A 27,694-nucleotide genomic window follows, 5' to 3' on the forward strand; every position below is an offset into this window, starting at 1 on the left:
GGCCCATCATGTTCATGCTTCCTGCTGTACCTATACTAGTCCTATTTCTATATTAGGTTAATAACCTTCTGTGTCTTGGCATTTTCAAGTACCTGTTTAGTACATGCATGTTGTGAGAGTATCTGCCTTCACCACCTCTTTGGACAGCCCATTCCACACTCCAATTTTTCTTTGTGTAGAGAAAAATTCTCCCTCAGATCCCCTCTAAGCCTCCTACCTCTCACCTAAACTTATGTCCTCTTATTTTTGATACCACCACCATGGGAACAAGACGTTTAGTATTAAATCTGTCCATCCCCCTCACAATTTTATCTATCTCTATCACATTGCCCCTCAGCCTCTGCTCTGGGAAAATAAACCCAGCCTCTCCACATTCTTCTTTAAAACTGAAATGCTCCAATCCAGATAGCATCTCAGTGAATCTCCTCTGCTCCCCTCCAGTACATCACATCTCTCCTATTGTGTGGTGACCAAAGCTGCTCATAATTCTCCAGATGTATTCCAACCAAACTTTTATAAAACTTGATATGATATCCCAGCTCTTAAAATTCTCTGCTATTGAAAAATGAAGGCCAGCATCATAAAGCAATTATATTATCTATTTTCCAAACTGCATGTAACTGTATCATGTTGTTCACAAGCAGAAGTATTTGCTCATTCACCAGTTCTGGTGAAGGGTCTTGGTTCTGAAAAGTTAACTGTTTCTCTTTCAGCAGATGTTCCTTGACGTGCTGGGGGGTTTCAGCATTTTTCGGTTTAATTTCAGGCCTCTTGCATCAGAAGAGTTTTCACTTTTCCTTTACTGCTGAGGGCAGAAGTTTGGCTTGAGCAGCTTGTGACGAACATGCAACACAACAGCCAATTTGTATTCCCCCTTCAAAATTAGATTTTGCAGCTGTTACTATGAGCCTATTTAACTACCTTCCAGATGATTTACTACCATGTAAAACATTCTGTTTCAAAAAATGGGAGTACTTTTTAATCCTGTCTCTTTTTGACCTTGTAGAAAAGAAGATGCTGGCAGAACGGATTCCAGTTCCATCCAGTCCTGTTCCCATAGCGACTATCGATCTTGTACAGCACCACTCGGATAGCATTATGCCCCATCTTGAAACTAAACTCCCTCTGAAAAAGACCAAGTACCAAGAGGAGCAGGAAGATGTTACAAAACCAGCCTGGACCGTCAGCTCATCGCCTTGGGTCAATATTGTGTTTGCCCTTTATCAGGTTATTGAGATGGCAAAGCTGGCAAAGGCAGATGCACCAATTCAGCATCAAGTTCTACAGGTTAGTTTCATTATACAACAAACACCACTCTGCTTGTATTTATTTTAAAAGATTTTACAATAGAAATAGTGAACACCCTAACTTTTGGTAGACTTCCTGTGAATTCAGCAAAGATATCTGGTGTTCATAAATAACAGCAGCAAACAGGGAACTCCAGACTAATAACAATATTAGGGAACTTATTATTCTCCTTAGGCATTCTGTGGGGTCAAGCATGATGCTTTGACTCCAGTTGTGTGGGCTCTGAGGCACTGGTGAGATTAGCAGATTGCTACAGGAGATGCTTAGTGGGGGAGGTGGCTGGATAGCTCTGTCAGTGCTGTGCTTCTCCCAGTTTCATGTTCGGCTTCTGCATACCCCTGATTTTTAAAAAAGCACAAAATTCCTACTGCTATTCCATATGCTGCTCCCCCATTTCAAGCTGGCATGAAGCATGAACTTTACATTGGTTTTCAAGGATTTGTCTTGTCTTGTCCATACTGCACCAACCGCCGCCACTGGGCTATAAACGTGCAGGAGCAGTGTATGGTTAAGTGCCTTGCTCAAGGACACACATGCTGCCTCAGCTGAGGCTCAGACTAACAACCTTCAGATCACTAGTCCAAAGCCTTAACCACTTGGCCACACGCCAACACTTGGAAAGTTCGTTTAGTCTTACAGTAAGAAGATCATGGACATTGAGGAGTAAGTGTTCTGTGAATGAGAAAAGGAGAAATTTCTTTATTACAAATGTATGTATGTTCAGTATTTTCTGCTGCTCCTGAGGGCTCTTTTGCTGACTATGTTTAAAACCTAGGTCGAAGGATTTTTCAGTAGTAGGGGAAAGATTAGTGCAGGAAGATAGTTTTGAGGTAGAAGACTGGTAGTGGTTATATTGAGTGAAGAAGACTATTGCTGATTGACCTATATTAACTCCTATTTCTAATATTTTTTTCTAACTTTACAGAGGTCTTCTGATTTTCTGTTTTATAGATTGCTTGTTTTGAATCAAAACATTGAGTGAAAATAGCTGCAAGGAAGTTTCCTTTACCAAAATTAAAATATTGTATTTACTAATAATTGATTTAGTAGCAGTAAGTAACATATTATGAGTGATTACCTTTACAAAATATAATGCTGGAGACTGTCAGCTGCCATTAGCTATGTCCTTGGTATCTTCTCCAAACCTAGTTCACCCGTTTCTATGTGGTGTTACTGGATAATAATGCTCCTGTAGGTGAGGGAGGGAAATAAACTGCTACCTGCTTGGAACTGTGTAATCTTCACTGCAGCTTACAGTTTAACTCTAGAATATAATCTTTCATTCTGCAATTGTTAACAAATTCAATATATTCCCCAGTCTTAACAGAATATGCTTCTTGTCTTCCTCTGTCTGCCTTCTTTCAGCAGTTCTTTTCCTCAACATGCTTAACTCTGTAACAACTGGTCAGTGGTAACTGCTGGTTAGTGGTAACCACATACAGATTAATGTTGTGCCAGAATTAGAGCTCAGTGGCACAGCAGTAAGCGAGGATTTCTCTGAGCCTGGGAAAGAAATTGGAATCTCTGAGGAAAAATATACTTTTATTTAAATCAGGTGTCATTTGGACCATAAAACCATAAGAAGTAGGAGCAGAAGTAGGCCATTCAGCCCATTGAGTATGCTCTGTCATTTCATAATGGTTGTTCCATTTCCCTCTCAGCCCCAGTCTTCTGCCTTCACCCGGTATCCCTTCATGCCCTGACTAATCAAGAATCTGCCTTAATTATACCCAATGACTTCATTACAAATATTAGGGAAATATTCACAGCACCCTGTGGCAACAAGAGAAATTTAAATGGACTTCTCTCTATTCTGCCTGTACTCTCCCACCACAGGAAATATCCTCTCCAAATAAACTCTGACGGAGGCCTTTCAATATTTGATAAGTTTCAATGAGATTCACCCGCTCAATCTTCTGAATTTCAGTGAGTCCAGGCCCAGAACCATCACTTAGTCCTCGTTTGGTAACCCTTTCATTCCTGGAATCATTCTCATGACTCTCTTCTGAACCCTCTCCAATCTCCACATCATTTCTTAGGTAAAGGGCCCAAAACCGCTTACAAAACTTCAAGTGAGGCTTTACCAGGTTTTTGTGTTATAGCGCTCTTGAAATGAATGCTAACATTGCATTTGCCTTCCTTACCATTTACTCAACCTGCAAATTAACCTTTAGGGAATCCTGCACAAGGACTCCCATGTTCCTTTGCACCTTGGTTTTCTGAATTTTCTCACCATTTAGAAAGTTGTCTACACTTTGATTTCTTCTACCAAAGTTCACAATGAGGCACTTCCCAATGCAATACAGTCAGCACTCCTTATCCATGAGGGATTGGTTCTGGGACCCCTCGTGGATACCAAAAATCACGGATGCTCGTCCCTTTTTCAACCTGTCATAATGCGGTGGTCCTTAGGACCCAGCGGAACCCCAAAACTTATTTAACTTGTCTCAGTGCAGTGGACATTAGGACCCGGCGGTGGGCTCTGAATCTGCAGTGTTTCTGTTCACGAAAATAATCACGATCACGATTGAAAATAAAGTGGAAATAATAAAGCGATCGGAAAGAGGTGAAAGGCCATCGGTCATTGGAAAAACGTTAGGCTATGTCGGTCAACGATCGGAACAATTTTAAAGGATAAAGTGAGACAGGCCCTGCCCCAATGAAAGTCGCAATTATTACTAAGCAACACAGTAGTTTAATTATTGGGTTTTGGGTTTTTGATCCTTCGCACAGTGGAGAGTGCATTCAGGAGCGATCTGTGACTGGATCGAACTCAGGAATTTTCCAAGCCCGGCATCGAAACAGACGTTCTTAAACATTTTATATACATAGAAAGGTATAATATATACTATTTACTAAGACAAACGTTTGACTAACTGATGCTAAATAATACCAGATGTACCTGTTCCAACTTACACAGTAAGAGAACTTCCGATTTTTTTCGATCCCGATCCACATTAACCCACGCACATCCTCCCGTATACTTTAAAACATTTCTAGATTACTTATACCTAAAACAATGTAAATGCTATGTAAAATAGTTGTTATACTGCATTGTTTAGGGAATAATGACAAGAAAAAAAGTCTGTATGTGCTCCAACAAGTGCTGGAAGAGCACTTCCGGGTTTTCTCGATTCGCGGTTGGTTGAATTCGCAGATGCGGAATTCGCGGATAAGGAGGGGCGACTGTATTCCATCCTCCACTTCATTGCCCATTCTTCTCATTTGTTGGTCTTTCTGCATTCTCCCTGCTTCAATACTACCTGACCCTCCACCTACCTTCATAGCACCCGCAAACTTTGCCACAAAACCATCAACTCTGTCATCAGTATACAGTATGATGTAAAATGAAGCGGTCCCAACATAGACCCCTGTGGAGCACCACTTGACACTGGCAACCAGCTACAAAAGGCTCCCTTTCTTCCCACTCATTGCCTCCTACAAATCAGTTAATGCTTTATTCATGCTAGTGTTTTTTCTGTATTACCACGGGCTCTTAACTTGTTAAGTGGCCTCATGTGCGGCACTTTGTCAAAGGCCTTTTGAAAATCCAAGTAAACAATATCCACTAATTCTCCTTTGTTTGTCCTGTCTTGTTGCTTTTTTCAAGTCAGGTTTATTGTCATTTAACTATATACATGTATATACCAAATAACATATATAGAAATGAGATGTTTCTTCAAATCAAGGTGCATAGCATAGTAGTACACATAACACACGATACCTTAGGAAAGTAAGGATAAAATCTACAGATGAATCACACATAAATAACAAAGTGTATTAATATTAAGACAGACAGACAGACATACTTTATTGATCCTGAGGGAAATTGGGTTTTGTTACAATCGCACCAACCAAGAATAGTGTAGAAATATAGCAATATAAAACCACAAATAACTAAATAATAATAAGTAAATTATGCCAAGTGGAAAATAAGTCCAGGACCAGCCTATTGGCTCAGGGTGTCTGACACTCCGAGGGAGGAGTTGTAAAGTTTGATGGCCACAGGCAGGAATGACTTCCTATGACACTCAGTGTTGCATCTCGGTGGAATGAGTCTCTGGCTGAATGTACTCCTGTGCCTAACCAGTACATTATGGAGTGGATGGGAGACATTGTCCAAGATGACATGCAACTTGGACAGCATCCTCTTTTCAGACACCACCGTCAGAGAGTTAAACTTTGTAAGGTTAACCAGTGACACTTGGAATACAATGCGGCAGGGAGTTCAGAAGTCTAATGGACTGGGTGAAAAAACAGTTTCTCATCCTGACCGTTCTTGTTTTAATGCATCGTAGTCTCCTGCCTGATAGTAGAAAGTCAAAGAGGTTGCTGGATAGATGGGTAGGATCCTTAATAATACTCCTGATAAATGTTCAAAGACTTCCAACAGATTTGTTAGGCAAGATTTTTCCGTAAGGAAACCATACTGACTTCAGCTTATTTTACATGTGCTTCCAAGTAACCCAAACCAACACACTTAACAATCAACTGCAACATCTTCCCAACCATTAACTGGCCACCTCTACAGCCACCTCTTTCACCACCCTGGGGTTGAACCGTCTGGTCCAGATGGCTTAACTACCTTCACACCTTTCAACTTTCCAAGTACCATCTCACTGGTAATGGCAACTTCACTCACTTATGCCCCCTGGCACCCTCAAACGTCCAGCATACTGCTAGTGACTGAAGCAAAATCCCTCAGAAACTGATTGGAAAGCTGAGCCTATGGGGCCTGAACAACTCGCTCTGCAAATGGATCCTAGACTTCCTGACTGGGAGACCTCAGTCAGTCCAGATCGGGAGCAGCATCTCCAACACCATCACACTGAGCCCAGGGGCTCCCCAGGGCTGTGTGCTTAGTCCACTGCTGTTCGCTCTGCTGACCCACAACTGTACTGCAACAAACAGCTCGAACCACTTCATCAAGTTCACTGATGACACAACTGTGGTGGGTCTCATCAACAAGAACGACAAGTCAGCTTACAGAGAGGAGGTGCAGCGACTAATGGACTTATGCAGAGCCAACAACCTGTCTCTGAATGTGAACAATACAAAAGAGATGGTTGTTGACTTCAAGAGGGCATGGAGTGACCACTCTCTGCCAAACATTGACGACTCCTCAGTAGAGATCGTTAAGAGCACCAAATTTCTTGGTGTTCACCTGGTGGAGAATCTCACCTGGTCCCTCAACACCAGCTCCATAGCAAAGAAAGCCCAGCAGCATCTCTACTTCCTGCAAAGGCTGAGGAAAATCCATCTCCCTCCCCTCCATCCTCATCACATTCTACAGGGGTTGTATTGAGAGCATCCTGAGCAGCTGCATCACTGCCTGGTTCGGAAATTGCACCATCTCGGATCACCTACAGCGGATAGTGAGGTCAGCTGAGAAGATCATCGGGATCTTTCTTCCCGTCATCACAGATATTTACACTACACGCTGCATCCGCAAAGCAAACAGCATTATGAAGGACCCCAAGCATCCCTCATACAAACTATTCTCCCTCCTGCCACCTGGCAAAAGGCACCAAAGCATTCGGGCTCTCATGACCAGACTATGTAACAGTTTCTTCCCCCAAGCTATCAGACTCCTCAATACCCAGAGCCTAGACTGACACCTTACTGCCCTATTGTCTTGTTTATTATTTATTGTAATGCCTGCACTGTTTTGTGCACTTTATGCAGTCTTGGGTAGGTCTATAGTCCGTGTAGTTTTATTTTCTGTGCTTTTTTTTTTACGTAGTTCAGTCTAGCTTTTGTACTGTGTCATGTAACACCATGGTCCTGAAAAAAAGTTGTCTCATTTTGCTATGCACTGTACCCACAGTTATGGTTGAAATGACAATAAAAGTGACTTGACTTGAAAATACTTATTCAGTTTGTCCGCCATTTCCTCGTCCTGCATTAATACCTCTCCAGCATCATTTTCTAGCAGTCCAGTATCTACTCTCGCCTCTTTATATATTTGAAAAAACTTTTGATATCCTCTATTATTAGCTAGCTTACCTTTGTATTCCATCTTTTCCCTCTTTATGACTTTTTTAGTTGCTTTTGTTTGGTTTTTAAAAGCTTCCCAATCCTCTTAACTTCCCATTAATTTTTTTTCTCTATTTATGCCACTTGGTTACCGCAGCTTTTTTTAAAATTAAGTGCAGTCATGAACAATAACCAGAACAGAAATGCTGATCAAATTAACTAGTTCCCAAAGAGAACTCTGTTAGGCCAATCAGATGGTTCACTGCTGCTCAGTGATAAAACACAAAAAAAATCACATGTACAATTAAGAAACATTAAAGAATAGTAGAAATACTGGAGTCATGATGATCATGATGAAGTCTGCTGGAGAGAGACTTTTATACACATGCTGTCCTCCATAATTCAGAGAGATTGAAGGATAAGGTTACAGGGTGACAAAACGCGGCAGGAGCACTTGGTACTTGTCAATGCGGCAAACCGTGACACTCCAAAAACTGCCAGGATTCCTATCTATGAGATAGCATTACATCTCAATAGCAACATGATCCAGGAGGGAAGTGGAGAGCCTGTGCTATGCTAACTGAGCCGTTAGTAGGCTGAAAGTAAAGGCAGCTTCCAGATCACTTGCAGCATATCCTTCCATGTTTTACAGCATAAAAGGCCATTCCAACATATTAAATCTATGCTGGCTCACAGAACAATCCCATTCCCCCACTAATTTTCCCTGTACCCTATCCTTCTGCCACTCACCTACACACCAGGGACAATTGACTAAATTAACCTGTTGAACTGAATGCCTTTCAGGTGTGAGAACGATCCAGACCACCTAGGGGAACACATTCATGCAGAGGGAGAATGTACCAACCCCACACACAGCTTCAGAAGGCTTGAACCCAGGTTGCTGCAGTTCAACTCCACTGGCCATGTCCACGGTGCAACCTGGGAATCCATCCAAATGGAAAGACGCAGTCTGCGTTGCACCATGTACCATGTTGGGTAGTTGGCTTGCTTGAGCAACAGCTGCTTGCTTTATGAAACTGCCTTCCCAAGTTTCGTTCAGCCACCCTAAAACCACTTGAGCATACAGCAGCGTGAAACCCATCTGAAGGCTTGCTGCGCTTCCCCCATTCCTGTATTATGGCGTCATAATCGTCTTGTCCTCATGGCAAGAGGAAGCAGAGGAAGAGCAGCTATAGTCTCGATTGGAGGCGGCAACATACTGGATTATGTATGACATATAAGTACCCTAGAGTTCGCTGCCAACTCCCAGTGATTTATAAATTACTACACAGTGACCAGGTTTGTCAATGTCCAAAAAATTTCTCTTATTTGTCAGGATGCATCTTCAAAATTTGCTTTAACTTGTTTCAATTCAGGGCTGAGTTTTATAGCAGCAGATTTACTGGTCTGGGTTGAGTTGTTCTTCGATCTCGGCAATCCAAATGTTTCATCACCATACAAGGAGACATCAGTGTGCTGTTCACTTGTGTGTCCTCCCAATGCTTGGCCTTTTTACTCTTATCAATCACATGTTTAGTCTTCATTACAGAAGCTCAATTTTGACATAGTGAGGAGGTCTCGTGGCTGATTGCTTGTGTGGAAAACTCTGCGTTGTCTGGAATTTTGCCCACATTGGCTTATAAATTGGATTGCAGTCTACCTGTCTAAAAGCTGATATCCTTGATAAATTTTAATTGGAATCGTCATCACAATTCAGTTTTAAGTTACAGAGCCAATGAAAACATATTCATAACTCACAAAGAAAGCCTCAGCCAAGAATTAAAATGTATGCACATTCAGCCATTGTGGCAATATAATCATTATAAAAGCTTAATTCCAAAGCAGAAGACAATGCAGTAGCTCTACTGCCTTTATAGATTCTAAATCTAGTTGCTTGGTAGACAGAGTGGAAGCCTTACAGAGTGAACTAAAGTATAATGACCTAACTTTCATATTGCAAGAGGGTGCGATTGATATGATGATTCATCTAATTACATTTTAAACACTAGCCATGCCAATGTTTTTTAAAAAAACTAGAAGAGTTAAACATATCAACTCAGTGGGAGGGGATTCTTGGTAAATACATACCTTTCCAATTATCTGGATTTTGAAATTGCCAGCTATGATTTATATTATTGCTATTTTCATTCTAGGAGGCCAGTGACCACCCAGTACGCCCAGACTCTTGGCCAGTTGGGGTCTCAGCACAGCCTGAACCTCCATCTGTTTGTAGCAAGCAAGCAAAGCCAGAAGTCCTCATTGCTACCTCTAATCTGGACGAGCAGGTCAGTGTAAACCCAGAGAAGGGAAACAAACAGCCAGAGTTGCCTAGGAACTTTATCCCTCTACCAGGAAATGGAAACCCAAATATTAATCCAGTTTCACCTCACCAAACAAGCACTCAACAAAGTCAGAAGGACACCTCTTCTTGATTAAACTAAAGGATTACTTCAGTCGCTTTAAGAACAATGTATTCAATTTTCCCTTAAGGACTTCTAAAGAAAACTAAACAGTGGATATTTTTTTCAAGAATGCATTGTTCCACAGTATGTCCATGTTGTCAATACAGCATTGAATGGCTTATGTGTATCTCAGAAATGAGAAGGTTCTATCTTGATTGTTTTTGTTGTGTTTTTAGGATATCAATAGCAAATGTAAGTGCCTGTTCATATCTTAATATGAAATTCTGTCTATCCAAAATGCTCAATGTTTGCCTCAATTTTTAAAACCCTGCACTGAGACATTAAAATGTAGCTATATTAATTCTTGATGAAACATTGTACTTATAAACCAAGATGTCATCGCAACGTACAGGAAACAAGTCACATCAGTAAAGTATATTTTTGTTAAACATAACCAGCTCAGAATGAAATTTGAAAACTGAGTCCAGAGCAAAGAAGCTGTTCGTTGTCAAAGAGTATATCTGTCAAAATGATTCTGGGCATCTCTTAAGTACGTGCTTGAAATACTGACTGATGGAAAAAGTCTTCTTTCAACATGTTGTTGCACTAAGTAATATCTGTATTCTAATATCTGATGACAGAATTAAGAAAGCTGCCCTTGAAGTTACTGATGGTTTGATGTTATGATTCTTGCTGTGGTTTCAGCGGTTAGTCCATTTTCATTTGAAATGTAGAAAGTAATGTTTCAATATTTTTGGTGTACAATTTTGGGAGCACTGATACTAATTCCCTGAGATTAAATGTTTTGAGGAAAATTCTCTCCAAGTTTTTCTGGCAAGTTTGGGTTTAGAATCTTCTCTGACAATTAATTAAGAATCCACAATATATGTTCAGTGACCAAAACTAAACTGCCTAAACCAAAGTTTCTTCTCTTATCCTAGAAAACAAAAGATATAAAAGTTAAACATTTGAAAAGATCTGTTCATCTTTGAGAAAACTGTGGCTGGATTTTGCAGTTAGATCTTGAGAGAATTTGCCCATAAAGATCTTCCAGTCCTCTATAAAGACATCTGTTGCTATCATTAGAGGATCCAATGCATCCAGAATATCATTGTGCTGTGTTGGCTGAGCAGCCCAACCACAGCATAAGAATTCTCAGGAAGAAAAAAAATGTTTAACTGATAAATAATGAATCATTATTAAAACATCAAACTTTATTTGAAAAAAATAACTTACTAAAATTACATAAGATACTTACGTGACAGAATTTCATTTTCAAATACAAATCATAAAATTAATTTTGGTTCATTGAGCAATAATTGGTGTAGTGATCCATTAATGACTTTGTTAGATCTCATGCAACAATGCATAATATTTTGGAGTATTTTACATTGAGTACAGTTTGTAAATACTTAACATTTTCATAAATTCAGCTAATTTCCCTGATTATACAACAACCTGGTGATGGGATCCCAACTTATTTAATGATTTCCACATTAAAAATCCTCATAATTCTAGCTGCTGTTAAATTTGCAATGCAAGGAAAGTGAATGCTGATGGTGTTAACTTTATCATCACACAAAATACAGCCATTAATATGGAGTTGTAAACTGCACACAGATTACTCAACAACATGCACCCAAAGATCTGATGTTTCTAAAATTTGTATTTCCTTGCTTATAACTGAAAGGAAATCCAAATTTTGTTGGAAAATGTCTTGGAATTTAACTTTCATCTTCAATCTCAGCAGTATTTTCTATGTATTGCTAAGGTAGGTAGATTTGATTTTGAAAATAACATTTTTGTGATAGAATAAGTCAGAATATAAATAGTCTTGGTGGTGGTTGTGGGTAGGGATAAGGGCAAAAAGAAGATTCACAATGAATTAGGTGGCACAGTAGCGTAATGGTTAACATAATGCTCTACAGCGCCAGCAATCTGGGTTCAGTTCCTGCTGCTGACTGAAGAGTTTGTACGTTCTCCCATGATTGTGTAGGTTTCCTCCCACATCCCAAAGACGTACAGGTTAGTAAGTTAATTGGTCACCTGGGTGTTATTGGGAACACAGGCTCGTTGGGCCTGAAAGTGTCTATTTCTGTGTTGTATCTCCAAAAAAAAAATGAAGGCGACTTGGAAGGAGAGGGAATTAGATTAAAAAGGAACTTTAATACTTGATAGCTGGTAGTCACGCACATTTTGGAAATTAATGACAGCTGTGGGAAATCCAAAGTATGTCTTAAACTTGAAGATTTATTTTTAAAGCTGAACAATTTTATACCCGTGCAGTTGAAGCCTCCTCCCTGTCAATACACAGGCTTCAAATCACGGTAAATTGCATCTGAATGTTTGATTTGGCAGCAATGAGGATTGACTCATTTTTGCTTAGATGTAGATAAGGTGTGGAGACTAGATACTAGAATCTCAAGCAAAATGAAAACAAATCACCGGAGGAACTCAGTGGATCAAATAGGTATCTCTGAGAGAGAAGCAATGTCAATGTTTTAGGCCAAGATTCTGCATCATGGCTCAATGCAGGGTCTGAACCCAAAATCTCAACAGTTTCTTTTCTCTCTCCACCCCCGCCCCACGCAGTTGTTCCTCAACCCACTAAGTTCCTGTAGTTGTTTTGTTTTGCTGTTGGTAAGGTGTTGGTAGTTTGTAAAATGGTTGGTGCCTTCAGTCTATTAAAACAGTATTTAAAAACTATTAATTTTTATAGTGCTTTTTGTGTGTTGATATTTTGGGATTGTTTCTGTAGAGTTATAAAATATTATTGAATTGTACAGCAATTGTGTTAGTGCTGAGAAAACTGTTAAATTGATAATTTTATTAATAAAATGTTGTTTCAAGAGGATGTGCAATTGCAATTTACATTTAACATGAACTAAAAGCCATTTATAACAAAATAAAATTATTGATTAGAAACAATTTGACAAATGTTTTCACGCTGAAAGCCGAGCCTAACACGTTCATTTAATCAGGATGAACTTGTACACTAATTTTTAGTCCACCCACAGGAGGGAGCTGTTACCTCAGACTCTTACAAGTGTGATTGCAATCTCTAGACGTAGGATAATAATCCACATTTAATTACAAACAACTTGTGTAATTAGACTACCATTTCATCTCATTATTCTGAAGAACAGCAACAGAGATAGATTTTCAAAGCACAATGGATCATGTTTTGGCTCATGAATAATAATTTAATATTTGGAAAGAGCTGGTGTTAACAACGCTATTTCTCATTCATGTTTATTTATATAAACTTCATTCTCCAACAGCCTTAAATTAACTCTAATAATTACATCTCTTCTCTGAAATTCCAGTTAAGAATGTGGCATAATGTAAAATAAATTTTCAAAAACTATTTTGAGTGCTTAATTCAAATATTTCACAACTTTAAACTTGATATGAAAGCGACTTGCTAAAAAACTAGTCATCTGGGGGTTTTATTAATTTATTTAGCGATACAACGTGGAGTGGTCCTTCTGGTCCTTCCAGCCATACTGTCCAACAACCTCCAAAAACCCCGACATAACCCTAACCTAATCACAGGGCAATTTACAACGACCAATTAATCTACCCGGTAGGTCTTTGGATTGTAGGAGGAAAGAGTCCCCAGAGAAAACCCACATGTACAGAGAACACTGGGATTGAACTCTGAGTTCTGACACCTTGAGCATTGCATGAACCCTACGGTACCATGGTGCCCAGTAAATGAGTCTGAGATTTGGAAGTGAGATATCTATTTGAATTTCGCTTGTATAAAGCTAGGGGAAGGAGGAAGACAGTGGCTTGAAATCTAAAGTCAGAATGTTTGATGGGTATTTAGATTTTCAGTAAATTTCAATAAAGTATCACGGAGACTGGTCAGCAACATTACAGCACATGGAACTGGGGGCAAGATACCAGCATCGACTGAGAATTGGTTAGACAAAAAGCAAAGAGTGGCAATCTGCTTTACTCAGACTGGCACACTGTGATTACTGGAGCAGTGTTTCAGCCCTAGCTGTTCACAATCCAAATTAACGATTTGACTGAGGGGACCAAACTTTGATTATTCAAATCTAGGTGTGGTGTGATTAGGAGTTTGAAGCAGGATGTAAAGAAGCTTCAAAGGGATATAGAGAAATGAAGTGACAGGATATAAACATAGCTAATGGAATAAAATGTAGAAAAAATTATTTAAAAAAACGCAACTCTTAAATAATATAGATAAATGTACATGAGGATCTGTCAGGGTGTCCATGGATGTTGTAATGTGAGTATTATTAAAAGTAAGTTAATACTAATTGGGAAGCTGTTGGTAGCAAGAGGCGGGATCTGGGGTTGGCGGGGTCTTTACTTCCGCTCTTTTTACTCCCAGTATGCATGGTATATAGTTCCACTACCCATGCTGCACGAGGTACCTGGAAGCCTCGGTATTGTAAATATCATTTGCTGTCCCAGGTAAAGACGTTCTTTTGGCCATAAGATTGTCGAGTGGTCTTTTGTAAAGTAGAAGTTACCACATATTTTTGGCGACGAGGTGAACTGGTTTTGTGGACAGGTCGGCCCCGTTTTTATCGGGAGCTGTGAGCGGACAAGGAGCCTTGCATTCAGATGGCTACGTTCGGGTCTATCGGTCAGTTTGCGGAGCAAACCGAAGAGAGGCCGGAGTATGAGGAAAGGTTAGGACAGTTTTTCTGTGCTAATGGCATTACTGAGGAGGCTAAGAAACGCTCCATTCTCCTGAGTGTTTGTGGGGCAAAGACTTAGAAGTTGATAAGCAATTTACCGTGCCGCGGAAACTGGGAGAAATTCCATATGACGAACTGGTCAAGCTCGTGGGGAACCACCACAATCTGAAGCCTTCGGTGATAGTTCACCGGTTCAAGTTTCACAGCCATGTCCGGAAGCCAGGTCAGTCTGTGGGCGATTTTGTGGCCGAGCTTCGGCAGCTGTCAGAGCATTGCGATTTCAGAGCTGTGTTGGATGACATGCTCCATGATAGATTAGTATGCGGTATTAATAATGACACCACACGATGCTGTTTGTTGAGGGAAACCCCACCGTTGACTTTCAAGAAAGCTGGAGATGGCTGCTAATAATGCTAAGGATATCCAGAAAGGCCATGGGGAGTCAGAGTCAGCAGCTGTTCTCCAAGTCAGGAGGGAGACTGGTAAACAGGCAAAGTGGGTGGGATGTTTTCGGTGTGGAGGAACGCACTATGCAAATGTTTGTAAATTCAAAAATACTGTCTGCCATGCTTGTAGCAAGAAGGGACATTTGGTTAAAAAGTGCAGGAGCATAAAGGGTGAGGTTAAGCCTGGGCAGGGGAAAGCTCAACAGACTCAGGCAGCCACACACCACTGAGGAGAAGCAGACGAGGAGGCAGCGTGTGCCTACAACATGTTTGGCGTGGAAACGGATGAGGGACCACCTGAACCATATTATGACACAGTTACTGTGAGGGGAAGGGACATTAAGTTTGAGATTGATTCAGGGGCTATTGCATCAGTCATTAGTGAAGAGATCTACATGAGGACATGGGGGTCCAACCTGCCTCCCATCAGACCATCTAAGCTCAAACTCAGGACCTATATGGGGCAGCCCATACCTCACTTAGGGATGTTATATGTGGATATTTCAGCCGGGGGTCAGAAGGCTGAAGCCAGGCTGATAGCTGAGGGCAATTGGCTTCACAAAATCCGGCTCAACTGGCATGAATTTAAATATGCACACATGACGGAAGAGCATGAGGTGCAGTGTGCAGATGAAGTCGCTGATGACAATGTGAGTGACAGACATAGTCCGGACACATTTGAGAGTGAGCTCGCAGCGCAGGTTGTGGCTCTTCAGCCTATTACAGGAGCAATTGAAGTTACCCCCTCGGCACTGAAAGCCAGCACGCCACTTCTAGTACGGCGAAGCAGTGACCCAGCTCTTGTACCACCTGCCCAGTTACAGCAAGGTGCATCTCAGCCTGATGATCCCACTAACAGGAACCTGCATGTAAAGCCAATCATAACAGTAGCAAATGGGGCGCCCACAGACGATGTAAGGACAGAGCCTCCAGGACCACCAGACAAGCATTCAGAAAGCACTCTTAAGTGAACTGACAATGAAGGTAGAATTTTCTGGAGACGGTGGCCCCCTGGAAATCCATGTGGTGCCTTTTAACTCTACGCTGAGTGGAAGATTCCTTGGCCTGAGTATTCGTGGTATTGAAAAGAATAGCCATTTAAGAAAAGAGAACCTGCTCCAGGAGAATGAATGTATCATCACAATCAATGACTGTAATTTAACAGACAAGACCTCTGTTCAAGCACAAGAGGTTTTCCGAAACGCATTGCAATTTCCTGCTGTTGAACTCCAGTTATATCTCTTGTTATAACAAGGAACTCTGTGAAAGATTTGCAGTTGGGTCTTTTCTGAGCCACGGTCGTGATGATGATTCAAAAACCAAAGTTCTTTCTTCAGTGCGTTCCAAGCCAGGTGGCAAACCTGCAGATGCCGTTTATCCCAATAATGCTGAGAATAGCCTGCCACCGATTTCAAAGAAGCTCAGTAGTCCAAAACAGTTAAGGAGCAATGACCACTTAATGCATACCAGGAAAGCATGTCCACCAGTGACTTTGCTAGAGGGAGAGACACTGGCAGAGGGGGCAGAGTCCCCTGAAGAGGATGGACATTCTCACCCAGACACACAGACCCCTCGTGTCCCCAACACTAGATCCACCCAAAACATCCTCACCAGCGGTGCCTGCGGGGTCACCAGGGGTAGTGCGTAGATCGCAGTGCCCTCACAAACTTCCTAACAGACTGAATCTTTGATTGGATAGTTCCTTTTGTTGTCAGATTGAATGTTGAATTTGCTACGTGTTTTAGGTAACCTGTTGCTAATGACACCACTGTTTTTATTTCCCAGTTCTTCTATATTGGGGGAATGTTGGATTTTAAAGGGGGAGAAGTCTTGTAATGTGAATATTATTAACAGTAAGTTAATACTAATCGGGGAGCTGTTGGTAGCAAGAGGCGGCAGGGTCCGGGGTTGGCGGGGTCTTTACTTCCGCTCTTTTTACTCCCAGTATGCATTGTATATAGTTCCTCCACCCATTCCTCACGAGGTACCTGGAAGCCTCTGTATTGTAAATGTCATTTGCCGTCCCAGATAAAGATGCTCTTTTGGCCATAAAATTGTCGAGTGGTCTTTTGTAGAAGTTACCACAATGGACACAAGTCATTCAGAGCTCACATGCAGATATAGGAAGCAATTGGAAAAGCAAAGTATGTTGGTCCAACCCAGAGGTCTGTAGAGAATCAGCCACAGATTTTTTTCAAAACAGAGAATGATAGATCTTGGATATTAAGGGACATGAGCTTGTGCGGGATAGCAGAGCCAAGGTAGAAGATGAGCAATAATCTTAATGGATGGTGGAATAGCCATGCAGGTACACATGGGCCATATCTGCTCCTAATTCTCGTGTCTGCATTTGAGGGAGACAAATAAAGAAGAAAAATTTTCTTCTGTACAAGTTTGATTTGCAAAATAAATTACTTGAATCCAGTGATTTTGTTGTATTCCAGACATGGTGTGAAAGCAAGAGAATTTCTCCAGAGAGAAAAAAGGCAAATTGCCAGTGAGGTACTTAGTATAAATGGATTGCAATTTCAAACACGAACTCAGCATTCAATTTGAATTTTTGAACAATATTTGTTCAAGAAATATCCAGATGATTATTCCATTTCATTTTATGTATACATTTTGATTTTCTGAAATCCAGTAAAAGCTCTGACAGTGTGGGTGGCTATCTACCAAGTTTTCATTGTCCTACATGTGCAAAAGGAAATTTCTCACCTCAGCCCTTAATGGCTTAACCTTTATTTTGGCCTCTTGTTCTAGATAACAAAATACTTTTTAAACAACATAATCCTTGCTTGATTTTCTATCAACTTAGTGAAATATTATTTTGATCTAACAAACTCCTACCAATCATTTTTTTCAAGCTTAGTTTTTAATCAGAGCACTATGATATAAAAATTAACCTATATCTGCTGCTTCTATAACAATCAAAATAAAAACAGACCATTCATTTTACCTAAACTGGGTGTGAAATAAAAACGAATGGCGTCTAAATGAATCATATTATAACATACACACCATGAACAAATTTTGTTAAAAATTCAAATTTAATGCCAAATTCCAGTTTGAAACTGCAATCTATTTAGATGATGTACCTTGCTGGCAAATTGCCTTCTCTCTACCTCTTACAGAAATTCTCTTGTTTTCACACCATGTTGTGAAGTACAGCAGGAATACAATGTGCTTTACAGAATGTTTGGATTGCAGACATCTGCTCAAGTACATGATTAATCCCCATATTTAAATATCATAACAATCCCACTTATTTCTAAACTCTACTTTAAAAATATTAAAGCAGTACAGAGAAGAAAACAGGAAAACACAATGATATATTTTTAAATCATACTTCATGATTTCTGAATATGGCTTTAAATTTTAATCACTTTATCCATGAAGGAATTCAGTTTATTCCACCAACTTTGGGCAGGATAATGGGAAGTGCTGATTGTATGCAATACAGGTCAACAATTATTGGCAGAATTAAAACAAAAGTAGCCTGCCTTGTTTTCTCATTGAATGTGCTCAAAGGAGAAGGTTCTCACTGCAGCAAAACACAGCAACTGTCCTTCTGGATTGTGCATGGTGAAGTCTTTAATCACTGAGCAGTGCTTGCAATGTGATGGCTGACTACTAAATTTTCATTGTCCAACCTTCAACGAATAGCTTTCTTAGTTACATTAAGTAATGTGCCGTCACAGATCACATTAGGTGAACTGAACTGGTGTCTCCAAGACCTCAGAATTCAACAAGATACATGTGACAAACCAGTTACCTTTCAATGGGAATGAAGAAAGATCCAGTTCTTCATTTGCTTGTGAATTACATACATTTTCAGCAATTAAAAAAAAAGAAAACAGATATCTGTGCATACAAAAGTCTGTAACCTGAGGCCTAGAATTTCTGTTCCACATGTCACTAAGTTGACAAAAAAATTGCAACTTCAGACCTAAAAGGTCCCTCTCACGAGAACCACATGCATTAGTGCAATTTTTTTGTATGAAAAAAATACAAACTGAATTACAACTTACAAATTCACTGATCATCTTGTATCCTTGGTCAGTTTGCCTTTCTTTTGTACATCCCAGTGTAATAAATATCCAAACCGGATACTTCTATGATCATTATTTGGTGCATTAGTCAATCCCTGTTTTGAATGATGGTTCAGAAAACCTACTGAAGCAAGAATTAATTCACTATATCACTGACTTCATCATGATCTTCATTTGTTGCTATCACTTCACCATTCTGTGAAACAAAACTATTATCTTCCTCTGCAGCAAAGAGCTGGGCTTCCAAAAAGGCTCCCCCAATTCCATAATGTTGGTCATGATTCCACACTTCCTCATGTGTGAGGTGTGAAGCTCCCAGGATAAAGTCCGCCATTCTGCAAATGAGAAGAACAGCGGAAGTGAACAAAAAAATACATCTACCTAGTGCAGGGGTCGGGAACCTTTACCACTGAAAGAGCCATATGGACCCATTTCCCACAGAAAAGAAAACACTGGGAGCCACAAAACTGCATACGTTTTTTTTTGCCTTTATGCTGTGTATAAACAAACTATAATGTGTTGCATTTATGAAATCAATGAACTCCTGCAGAGCAAACGAAATTACATTTCTGCAAGCAACAAAAACATTTTGAACTCCGAAAAAAAGACGTTGGGTTGAAGGTTACTACATCGTTAGCCTACCTTGGATCGAAAAATTAAAAGAAATTGCGCACTGGCGGGTGTCAGGCATTGGCAGTGGTGACGTATATTAATAGCGATAAAAACACGTAGCGGTGTGCTACACGCAGCGCTAAAATAACGACACAGCGTGGGTAAACTGCAGTCAAAGATAACTATTCAAACTACACAGCCTTGCTTTTAAGCCTCTCTCAACCTGCCCCCCGTGGGCGCGGATGCTCCAAAAGACACGTACTCACAAACCCCCGTAGGCTATCACCCTTAGCCAGAACGCTGGCAAATTGTGAGCCAGTTCGGATGTGCCAGGAAATGGGTCGCCACAACGTTTTATTTAGATTGTACAAGATCACCATAATCTTCAAATTTAGAATTACATTTCAAAAACTAACAAACTAACATAAAATACATTTTAATTAAATACTCATCATTTATTTTCCAAAGCCACAGGGAGCCGCATCACAGAGTTGAAAAAAGCGCATGCGGCTCCGGAGCCGCGGGTTGCCGACACCTGCCAGTGGATCCACTGGAAGAGTTTTAAATTCCCCAAAGCTGGGAGTTTCAATTTAGCTTTTCTTGAGTGATTAAGCAAGAAACTATTAGTTAAGGAAATAAAACAACACAGGAAAGGTACACTCGATTCCAGCACAATCCCAGTGAATTGAAGATCAACACCAATTATGATTAATTCTGTCAAAACAGCAATTCCCCTTACAATCTTATAGTTAGGAATGAGCTGGTTAATATGTAAACAAAAATCATTTGTAAAACAAAAATTAATGACACTTCTGTATCACTAATATGAAGTAATTTGTCAAAAACAATTTTGAAACAGTACTTTTGCAAATAATTTGCCACAGAAAAGTGTCTTATACAGAAATCACAGAAAATATGAGTCAGTTACTTCACAAGTTTTAAGTTAACAGACTACAATTTGAATGGTACTGAAATTTGTTTCAAATTAATGATTTACAGCAAATATGTCATCAATGTCCTGAGACAAGAAATATAAAGGTAAAAGCCTCAGCAAATGTCTCCTGTTCTGGATGTGTAAATACTTTCACTTTATTTCCCTTCAAATTACAATTTACGGAAAATTTAACTGAAGGCAACATATTAAGAACACTTGTACCAGAGACAGTAAAACCACTAAGCTAGGTTGAAAAATTGTTAGAGAGCAAAATATATTTTAAAAATAACTCATCAAATCTGTTTTTGGCTTCGAGGGAACTGAAGGGCTTCACTAGTAAATAACTTTGTTTTGCAGTCATTATTCAGAAATGAAATGTTGCCCTAATATATAAGCATAAATATCTAATAATTACCAATAACCTGTAAAGTTTATTTCTGATGATACTTGCTGAGGGATAAATACCAGCCAGGAAAATTAATTAAATCTACTTGATAAAACAACGTTTATAGGTATTGTAGGCCCAGATGAAAATGTAGATAAAGGCCAGGCTAACACTCATCTAAAGTCATTGGATACCGTAGCACAATGATAATGTGATTGACTAGTATCGGTAATAAGGAGAGTTGAACCAATGTCGGAAGATTAAAAACCACCTCAGCTGCCAAAGAAACTGAGTATATCAAATATATATTTTATTAAAGACAGCATCAGGGAGGTGTGATGTGGCAATGCTGCACTGACAGACTAAAATGTTGACACGCTGTTTTTTTTTCAAGGAGGAATCTAGAAATAACAGAATTATTCACAGGATTAAGCATCAGATTTTTAGACACAAAAGAGATGCTTAACTGCAGAGGACTGATGCATGATTGTCAGCTTCATCCCGTACTGAGACTGAGACATTTTTATACACTAAGATAATCAAGGAAACTGAGGAGTGGGCAGAAAAATACACTTGGAACAACAAAGCAGAGGAGGCCGGAGCAGGGTGAGTTTGTACAGGGACAAAGTAGATAAAGGAGTAAATAGTTAAAACACTAAAGAGGATTTAATCTGATTCGCTAATGTGCTTTACCCAATAGTTATGATACGATCTGTGCTTGCTTCTATTTATGTGTTTTTAAATGTCTACCAAGTTCACTAATGTAATAACCTCACCCACTTTGTGCCTTTGTGATGTTAGCCTGGATCCTGCCTGAGCAGCTGACCTCCCTCAGTCTACAAGTTGTATCTCTCCAGTCCTGCCATCATTTGGTTTATTTTGAACTGCTGAGACACCAATGTTCAAGGGCAATTAATGATGGTAATAAATGTGGAGGATTGCTATATCATGTGAACAATTTAGGGTATTGAAAACACTTTTCACAATGTCATATTCCTTCCTCTAGCATTAAGAAGAAGAATATTTCCCCCCCCCCCCCCCAATAAAGCCACCTAATTTTTCATCTCTTCTCTTTTGAATATATTTACTCCCTGGTGAATACATATTACAGATAGGTATCGGTCACATCCCACTCTTCATATGTAAACCTCAACAATGAAACAGACACAGAGTATTTGCAAATGTTTCTGATATATCCTTCTCCAACAAGAGAATACAGAGGCGAGGAAAGTCATTAGAGCATTGCATAGGCCCAAACAGACTGTTGGTCTGCATTACTCAGCATGGGAAAGTGTGTGTGTGAGAGAGACATCCGTTAGTCTCGAGAGACCATGGATCTGCACCTTGGAAAGTTTCCAGAGTGCAGGGTTGTATGGGAACAAACCATGCTGCAAGTCTCCCCTCTCCACACCACCGGCATTATCCAAGGGAAGGACAAGGGCTCAAGGGCTGATACAGCTTGGCTGCCGGTGTCGTCGCAGAGCAATGTGTGGTGAAGTGCCTTGCTCAAGGACACAACACGCTGCCTTAACTGAGGCTTGAACTAGCAACCTTCAGATCACTAGACCAATGCCTTAACCACTTGACCACGCGCCAACACACAATTTGTACATAACGATGACTAATGAATGGCAATAGAATGAGGGTCAGTGACAATGATACTGTCCCACCTACCTTTTTGGGGATTTGATTTTTGCTACTATTTCCCATGCAGGGAAGTCTTTACTCCTGCAACATTGGCGGAGCTCCTCCAGAGCCTTTTTGGTTTCTATTTCAGTCTGTTCCCTATACTCCTCTTCAGTAATGAAATGAAACTGTGGCTTCTTAATGAGCTGTTTGATTTTCCTGTAATTAAAAACAAAGTCCCCAGTTATATTCACAAAAACCTTACCTCTTCAGGTAAATATTGAAGGTAAAATACACATCTAATTTTGAGCTTTGTAATTCTAACTAGAGCCCGAGGTTCTTGATCATCTGTCAATCTTGTTCAGAATATTCCATTTAACATGCTGGAGCTCTTCTGTTTACTGCGATTCTGGTAACAGTGACAAGATGTGGGTTTGCTTTTGTCCAATTCGTTCAGTGACCTGTAGTTTTTTTTAACCACCATTTTTCCTGCAAAAATGTTAGCTTTGAATCCTGGCTAGGCAAGTCATTGAATAGCATAGAGTATCGAATTTAAGATACAAATGCAAAGGGATGGATACTTTAAATTAGATTCACTATCAAGTATTTAAATAGCTGTAAATGAATGTGGACACGTGTGATATATTATGCTGTACATCAAACTCCTGGCTAGAAAGCTATAGATAGATAATTTTAAAGTAACTTCATTTTTTAGGAGAAGATTAAAATTACTTAAAACAAGGGGGTGAGCTGTAACAGCAAATACTCATCTGTAGGTTGAATCATTTGGTGGGGGAGTATAATTCTCACAGCACCAGACAGGATCCAGATTCAGTCCCGACCTTGGGTCCTGTCTATGTGCTGACGTCCTGGCTTCCGCCCACACTGCAAATACTTTCAGATCGTTAATTAATTGGCTGCTGTAAGTTGCTCCTGATGTGGTCATGAGTGGTAGTAAGTGGATGATCATGTTGAGAACATGGTGAAAATGAAATGGGATTATGGCGAAGGTTGATAAGAGACTCAGTCGACCTGTTCCCATGCTATATGGCTCATCAAATAGACATCTTCATTTTTTAAGTAGAAGCCTTGTGGCAGAACTTGTAAATGCAGCTTTTATTGTTTGTTTTAAGTAAATGCATCTTACTAATGAAGGCACAGATGCACCTATTAGAACATGTGAAAAATTCATGATTATAAACCTTCATCATGATTGTGTAGAATTACCAACCTACTCTGAGCATGAGGAAAAAGTAATGCAGCACACGTGTTCACATATAGGCCTACAGGAAACACTGCAGCCTTCCCAACTGCTCAGCAAGGTCATCAGTCAAGTGTACCAGACCACAGAGTTGTTATGTTTTCACTTGGCTTGCCTTCTGGGTAAAATGCTGGAGTGATGTATACTGAAATAGGAAGCATTGACACTGTCAAGTTCTCCCTATTAAAATTTTGCACAAGTATGGATGACATTGCAGTGACTAACAGAATAAAATACCAATTTAGGATATAGGAAAAAGGACTGGAGCTAGCAAGATAGCCAGCCTTAGGGAAAGTCATGTGCTGACAAGTAGGCATCAGCTAAATATAAATTCTATTTAAATCATGCACATAGTTTTTCTTTGTTCTTTCGCTTTAAAGCAAAACAAAATCTTCTCTACAACGGTGGTGGTCTCCAAATAGGTTTTTTTGTGGCCATTTTATTTGTTGGGGTGAGGGGTTTGTGGCAGGGAGGAAGATTGAGTGAGGTCAAAAACATGTAATATGTAATGAGGTTTGGAGAAAGCACTGCCTTCTGAGCTGTATCCAGACACACACCCTGACTACTTAAAAAGCACATACCATCAGCTGCAGGCTGCATTACTTAAAAACATTTCTGGGACAAAACGGTCTGCAGTGGCTGCAGCAAACTGATGGAAGTTTAAAGGATTCTGAGAGGTATAGGTCGAGTAGATAACCAGCATCTTTTCCCCAGGGTCGCAATGTCTAATCCTAGAGGGCATTGAGTTTAAGGTAGGCGATGGGTAGTTCAAAGGAGATGTGTAGGGAAAGTTTTCTTTTTCACTCCATGGAGAGTGGTGGGTGCCTAGAACATGCTGCCAGGGATGGTGGTGGAGGAGGCAAATACAAAAGAGGGATTTGGTAGACTCCTGACGGGCACCCGAAAATGCAGAGAATGGAGGGGTATGGTCCACGTGCAGCCAGGAGGAGTTAGGTGTCATTATCTTCATTAGTTCACACAACATTATGGGCTGGATGTCCTGCGCTAAGTGCTGTACTCGGTAGAGATGTGTAGGTGCAAGACCACTTGAGTCCAGCAAAATGAGTTATATATTGGTCATTCTAAACAACATGTAATCTGCCCAGATATATTTCCACTATTTTCCATTTTTCACCATTTGACATGAATAATCCAAGGCCCGTTTTGCTTTTCCAGCCGAAAATAAATGATCCTAAATAACATTCTGAAGAGAAGCAGCAAAATAATCTTCAGTATTATATAAAAAAATACCTCAAACAATTTCAATAAATTACATCTATATTGTTATTATCTCCTTACTGTTTGCAGAGCTTGCTCTGCACAAGCTGGCTGCAATGTTCCTACATTGCAATTGACTATATTTCAAAAATACTTACTTGGCAATTAAGTGCTTTAAACCATGAAGACTATTTTATATTTGTAAACTTATACAGGAATATTGCAGTAAAATCATACAGGCACTGAAATTTTATGAAAGCTCTCTTCAATGTTCCTGGTGTTGGAAACCACTTATTTTTTTTAAAATAACACTTTTTATAAAATTTGTACTTTTCAAACAAACTCGTGTATTTTTCACAGTATTTGGTGGTTCATCCCAATTCACTGGCAAAAGGTGGTACAGCAGTTAAACTAATGGTTTATCACGTTTCTTTTTCACAAGCTGAATATTAGCCCATTTTCGATGTGATTTATTTGGTTTATTTATGTAACCAAACAGCTAGTTATTCTCATCTAAGGATTTTCTCATCTTAGCTATAAAATTGATGGAGTCTTTGGAGGTGCCATCTTTTCTTTGCATCTTTATTCCTTTTGTCTTCACACCCATTCACCTCTTGGCTTCGTTTCTCAGCTTTTTATTTAGTTTGCTTAGTATTTGTTTGATTGTTTGTACTTCTAAATGAACTTAAATATTAGAATTAAGACTACTCATTATTTCTGACTCCTGGAAAAAGCCTAAGCATCTGAAATTAAACAGAGATCCAACCCCGGATTACTTTGTGCATCAATACTAAGTTTCTGCATAGGAATTAATCTTAAATTAGTTCATTTCGGCTCACTTGATAAAAAAATAAATTGGAAACCCTAAGGTACTAAAACAGGAACATATAAAATTGGCCACGTTAATAAGATTACCAAATAACACCCCTATCTCTTGAATACTCCTGTGAGACTGTTAATTCCACGAGAGCTCCGGAGTAAATTATAGAGAGAGGAAAAATGAGAGCTTAATTACTTATCAACATAAATAAAATAAAATCCTAGAACTATATATAGTAAAATCTGTTAACTTTTCTATTATTAGAATGAACTTATTTGCAATATTTCTTGTATAATAAAGCCAAATACTAACCTGCAAACACAGTAGATCAAATTAACTGCATGGTGGAAGTTGTGTGCACATAACAGAACAACTATGACAGAGTAAGCACATTGACTGAATGTAACACCAAAGTATATCATCAGCAATGCTGCCAACTGTAAGGTCCACATAAGCAGATTTATGCTATGTTCATCTGACAATGGCCCGTGGTTATAGCAAATAATATAGCTTAGACAACCAAGCACAAGAATATAACCTGTTTCAGGGGTAAAAAAAGAAAATGAAATAAGACACTGACAAATTTTTCTTTCTAATAAGTGTTGACAGAATAAACACTTTAAAAGTCACCATCATTACCAAAGAAAATTAACAGATGATCTTTGATAATCAAAAATACTATAATTTTACTTACCATAAAGGTAGTGCTGATATTGGGATAGGTTTAAGACACTTAAATAAATCACAGATGATGAAACCGACGCACTTCCAATCATTAGAAATACGAATGTCCTGGTCTATAGAAGAGATAAAACATTATATTAAATGAATGACACTCATGAGAATGGAACAGTCGATGTGCCATTATATCCCCTATAGTATCTTTACCTCACATACACATTCTTTCTCTCCCATACAGAACAGAGAGCAAGTCACAGGATTATAAATAAGCTAACGGCACACTATATTAATTACATTTAAAATCCTTTTAAAATTAATTACTGTTAAAAGAATTCTACAGGAATTTCAATAACATTGGGAATGCTGTGGATTCAGTATCACTCTCATCTTTTCATGTTCCCTCAGATTATCCCTTTCCTCTTTGCTCCCTTCAGGATTCCTCTCATTTGATACATGTGTACAATATATTCAGCATTCAGCTTTCATGTCCCTGAAATATGTTTTTTTTATTTCTTTAAATATCTCTCAAGTTCCAATGGCTCAAAAACTTTATCAAAAATATTCCTACATTAGCTGAACATCAAGAAAGTAAGCATATAAATAATTGAAAGCAAACTGATACACTGATATAAATATAAAATACTGCATACAAAGTAAGTAAATAGCTTCCAGGGGTCATGCATTTTATTTTCAGTTTCAAAACACATTTCATTTCGATCACGCTTGTGGCCTACAATATATACTTGGAGGTCACTTTAACAGGTATCTCCCTGTACCTAATAAAGTAGCCACTGAGTGTATGTTTGTGGCCTTCTGCTGCTGCAGACCATCCACTTCAAGGTTCGACGTGTTGGGCATCAGATGTGCTCTACTGCACATCACTGCTGTAACATGAGTTACTGTCACCTTCCTGTCAGCTTGAACCAGTCGGGCCATTCTACTCTGAATTCTCTCACTAACCAGGCATTTTCGTCCACAGAACTGCTGCTCACTGGATTTTTTTTTTTTTTTTGCACCATTCTCAGTAAACTCCAGAGGACTGTTGTGTGTGAAAATCCCAAGAGATCAGCAGTTTCTGCAATACTCAAACCACCTGCTCTGGAACCAACAATCATTCCACAGTCAAAGTCACTCAGATCACATTTCTTCCCCATTTTGATGTTTGTTCGGAACAACATGTGGACCTCCTGACTTTGTGTGCATGCTTTTATGCTTTGAGTTACTGCCATATAATTGTCTGATTACATACTATGTTAGCAAGCAGGTGTACCTAATAAAGTGTCCACTGAATGTATTT

At 39.5% G+C, this 27,694-nt stretch overlaps 2 protein-coding genes across 2 annotated transcripts in view; one reads left to right on the top strand and one right to left on the bottom strand.

Annotated features, from left to right (window-relative positions):
• Positions 1-12,537, top strand: part of LOC132392675 (major facilitator superfamily domain-containing protein 6-like) — a 70,513-nt gene extending 57,976 nt beyond the window's left edge. The window contains exons 6-7 of the mRNA XM_059966876.1: positions 1,007-1,287; positions 9,438-12,537. Coding sequence (XP_059822859.1) covers positions 1,007-1,287; positions 9,438-9,716 — 560 coding nt within the window. The 3' untranslated portion in view covers positions 9,717-12,537. The remainder of the gene's footprint in view (positions 1-1,006; positions 1,288-9,437) is intronic.
• Positions 12,538-12,683: 146 nt separating this feature from the next.
• LOC132393595 (nuclear envelope integral membrane protein 1-like) overlaps positions 12,684-27,694 on the bottom strand; it is a 38,809-nt gene continuing 23,798 nt past the window's right edge. Inside the window, exons 6-9 of the mRNA XM_059969050.1 lie at positions 26,411-26,513; positions 26,029-26,254; positions 22,466-22,636; positions 12,684-19,195 (exon numbers count right to left, since the gene is read on the bottom strand). Coding sequence (XP_059825033.1) covers positions 18,997-19,195; positions 22,466-22,636; positions 26,029-26,254; positions 26,411-26,513 — 699 coding nt within the window. The 3' untranslated portion in view covers positions 12,684-18,996. The remainder of the gene's footprint in view (positions 19,196-22,465; positions 22,637-26,028; positions 26,255-26,410; positions 26,514-27,694) is intronic.

This window comes from Hypanus sabinus, chromosome 4, assembly GCF_030144855.1.
Source record: "Hypanus sabinus isolate sHypSab1 chromosome 4, sHypSab1.hap1, whole genome shotgun sequence".
In the NCBI taxonomy this organism is placed as follows: domain Eukaryota; kingdom Metazoa; phylum Chordata; class Chondrichthyes; order Myliobatiformes; family Dasyatidae; genus Hypanus; species Hypanus sabinus.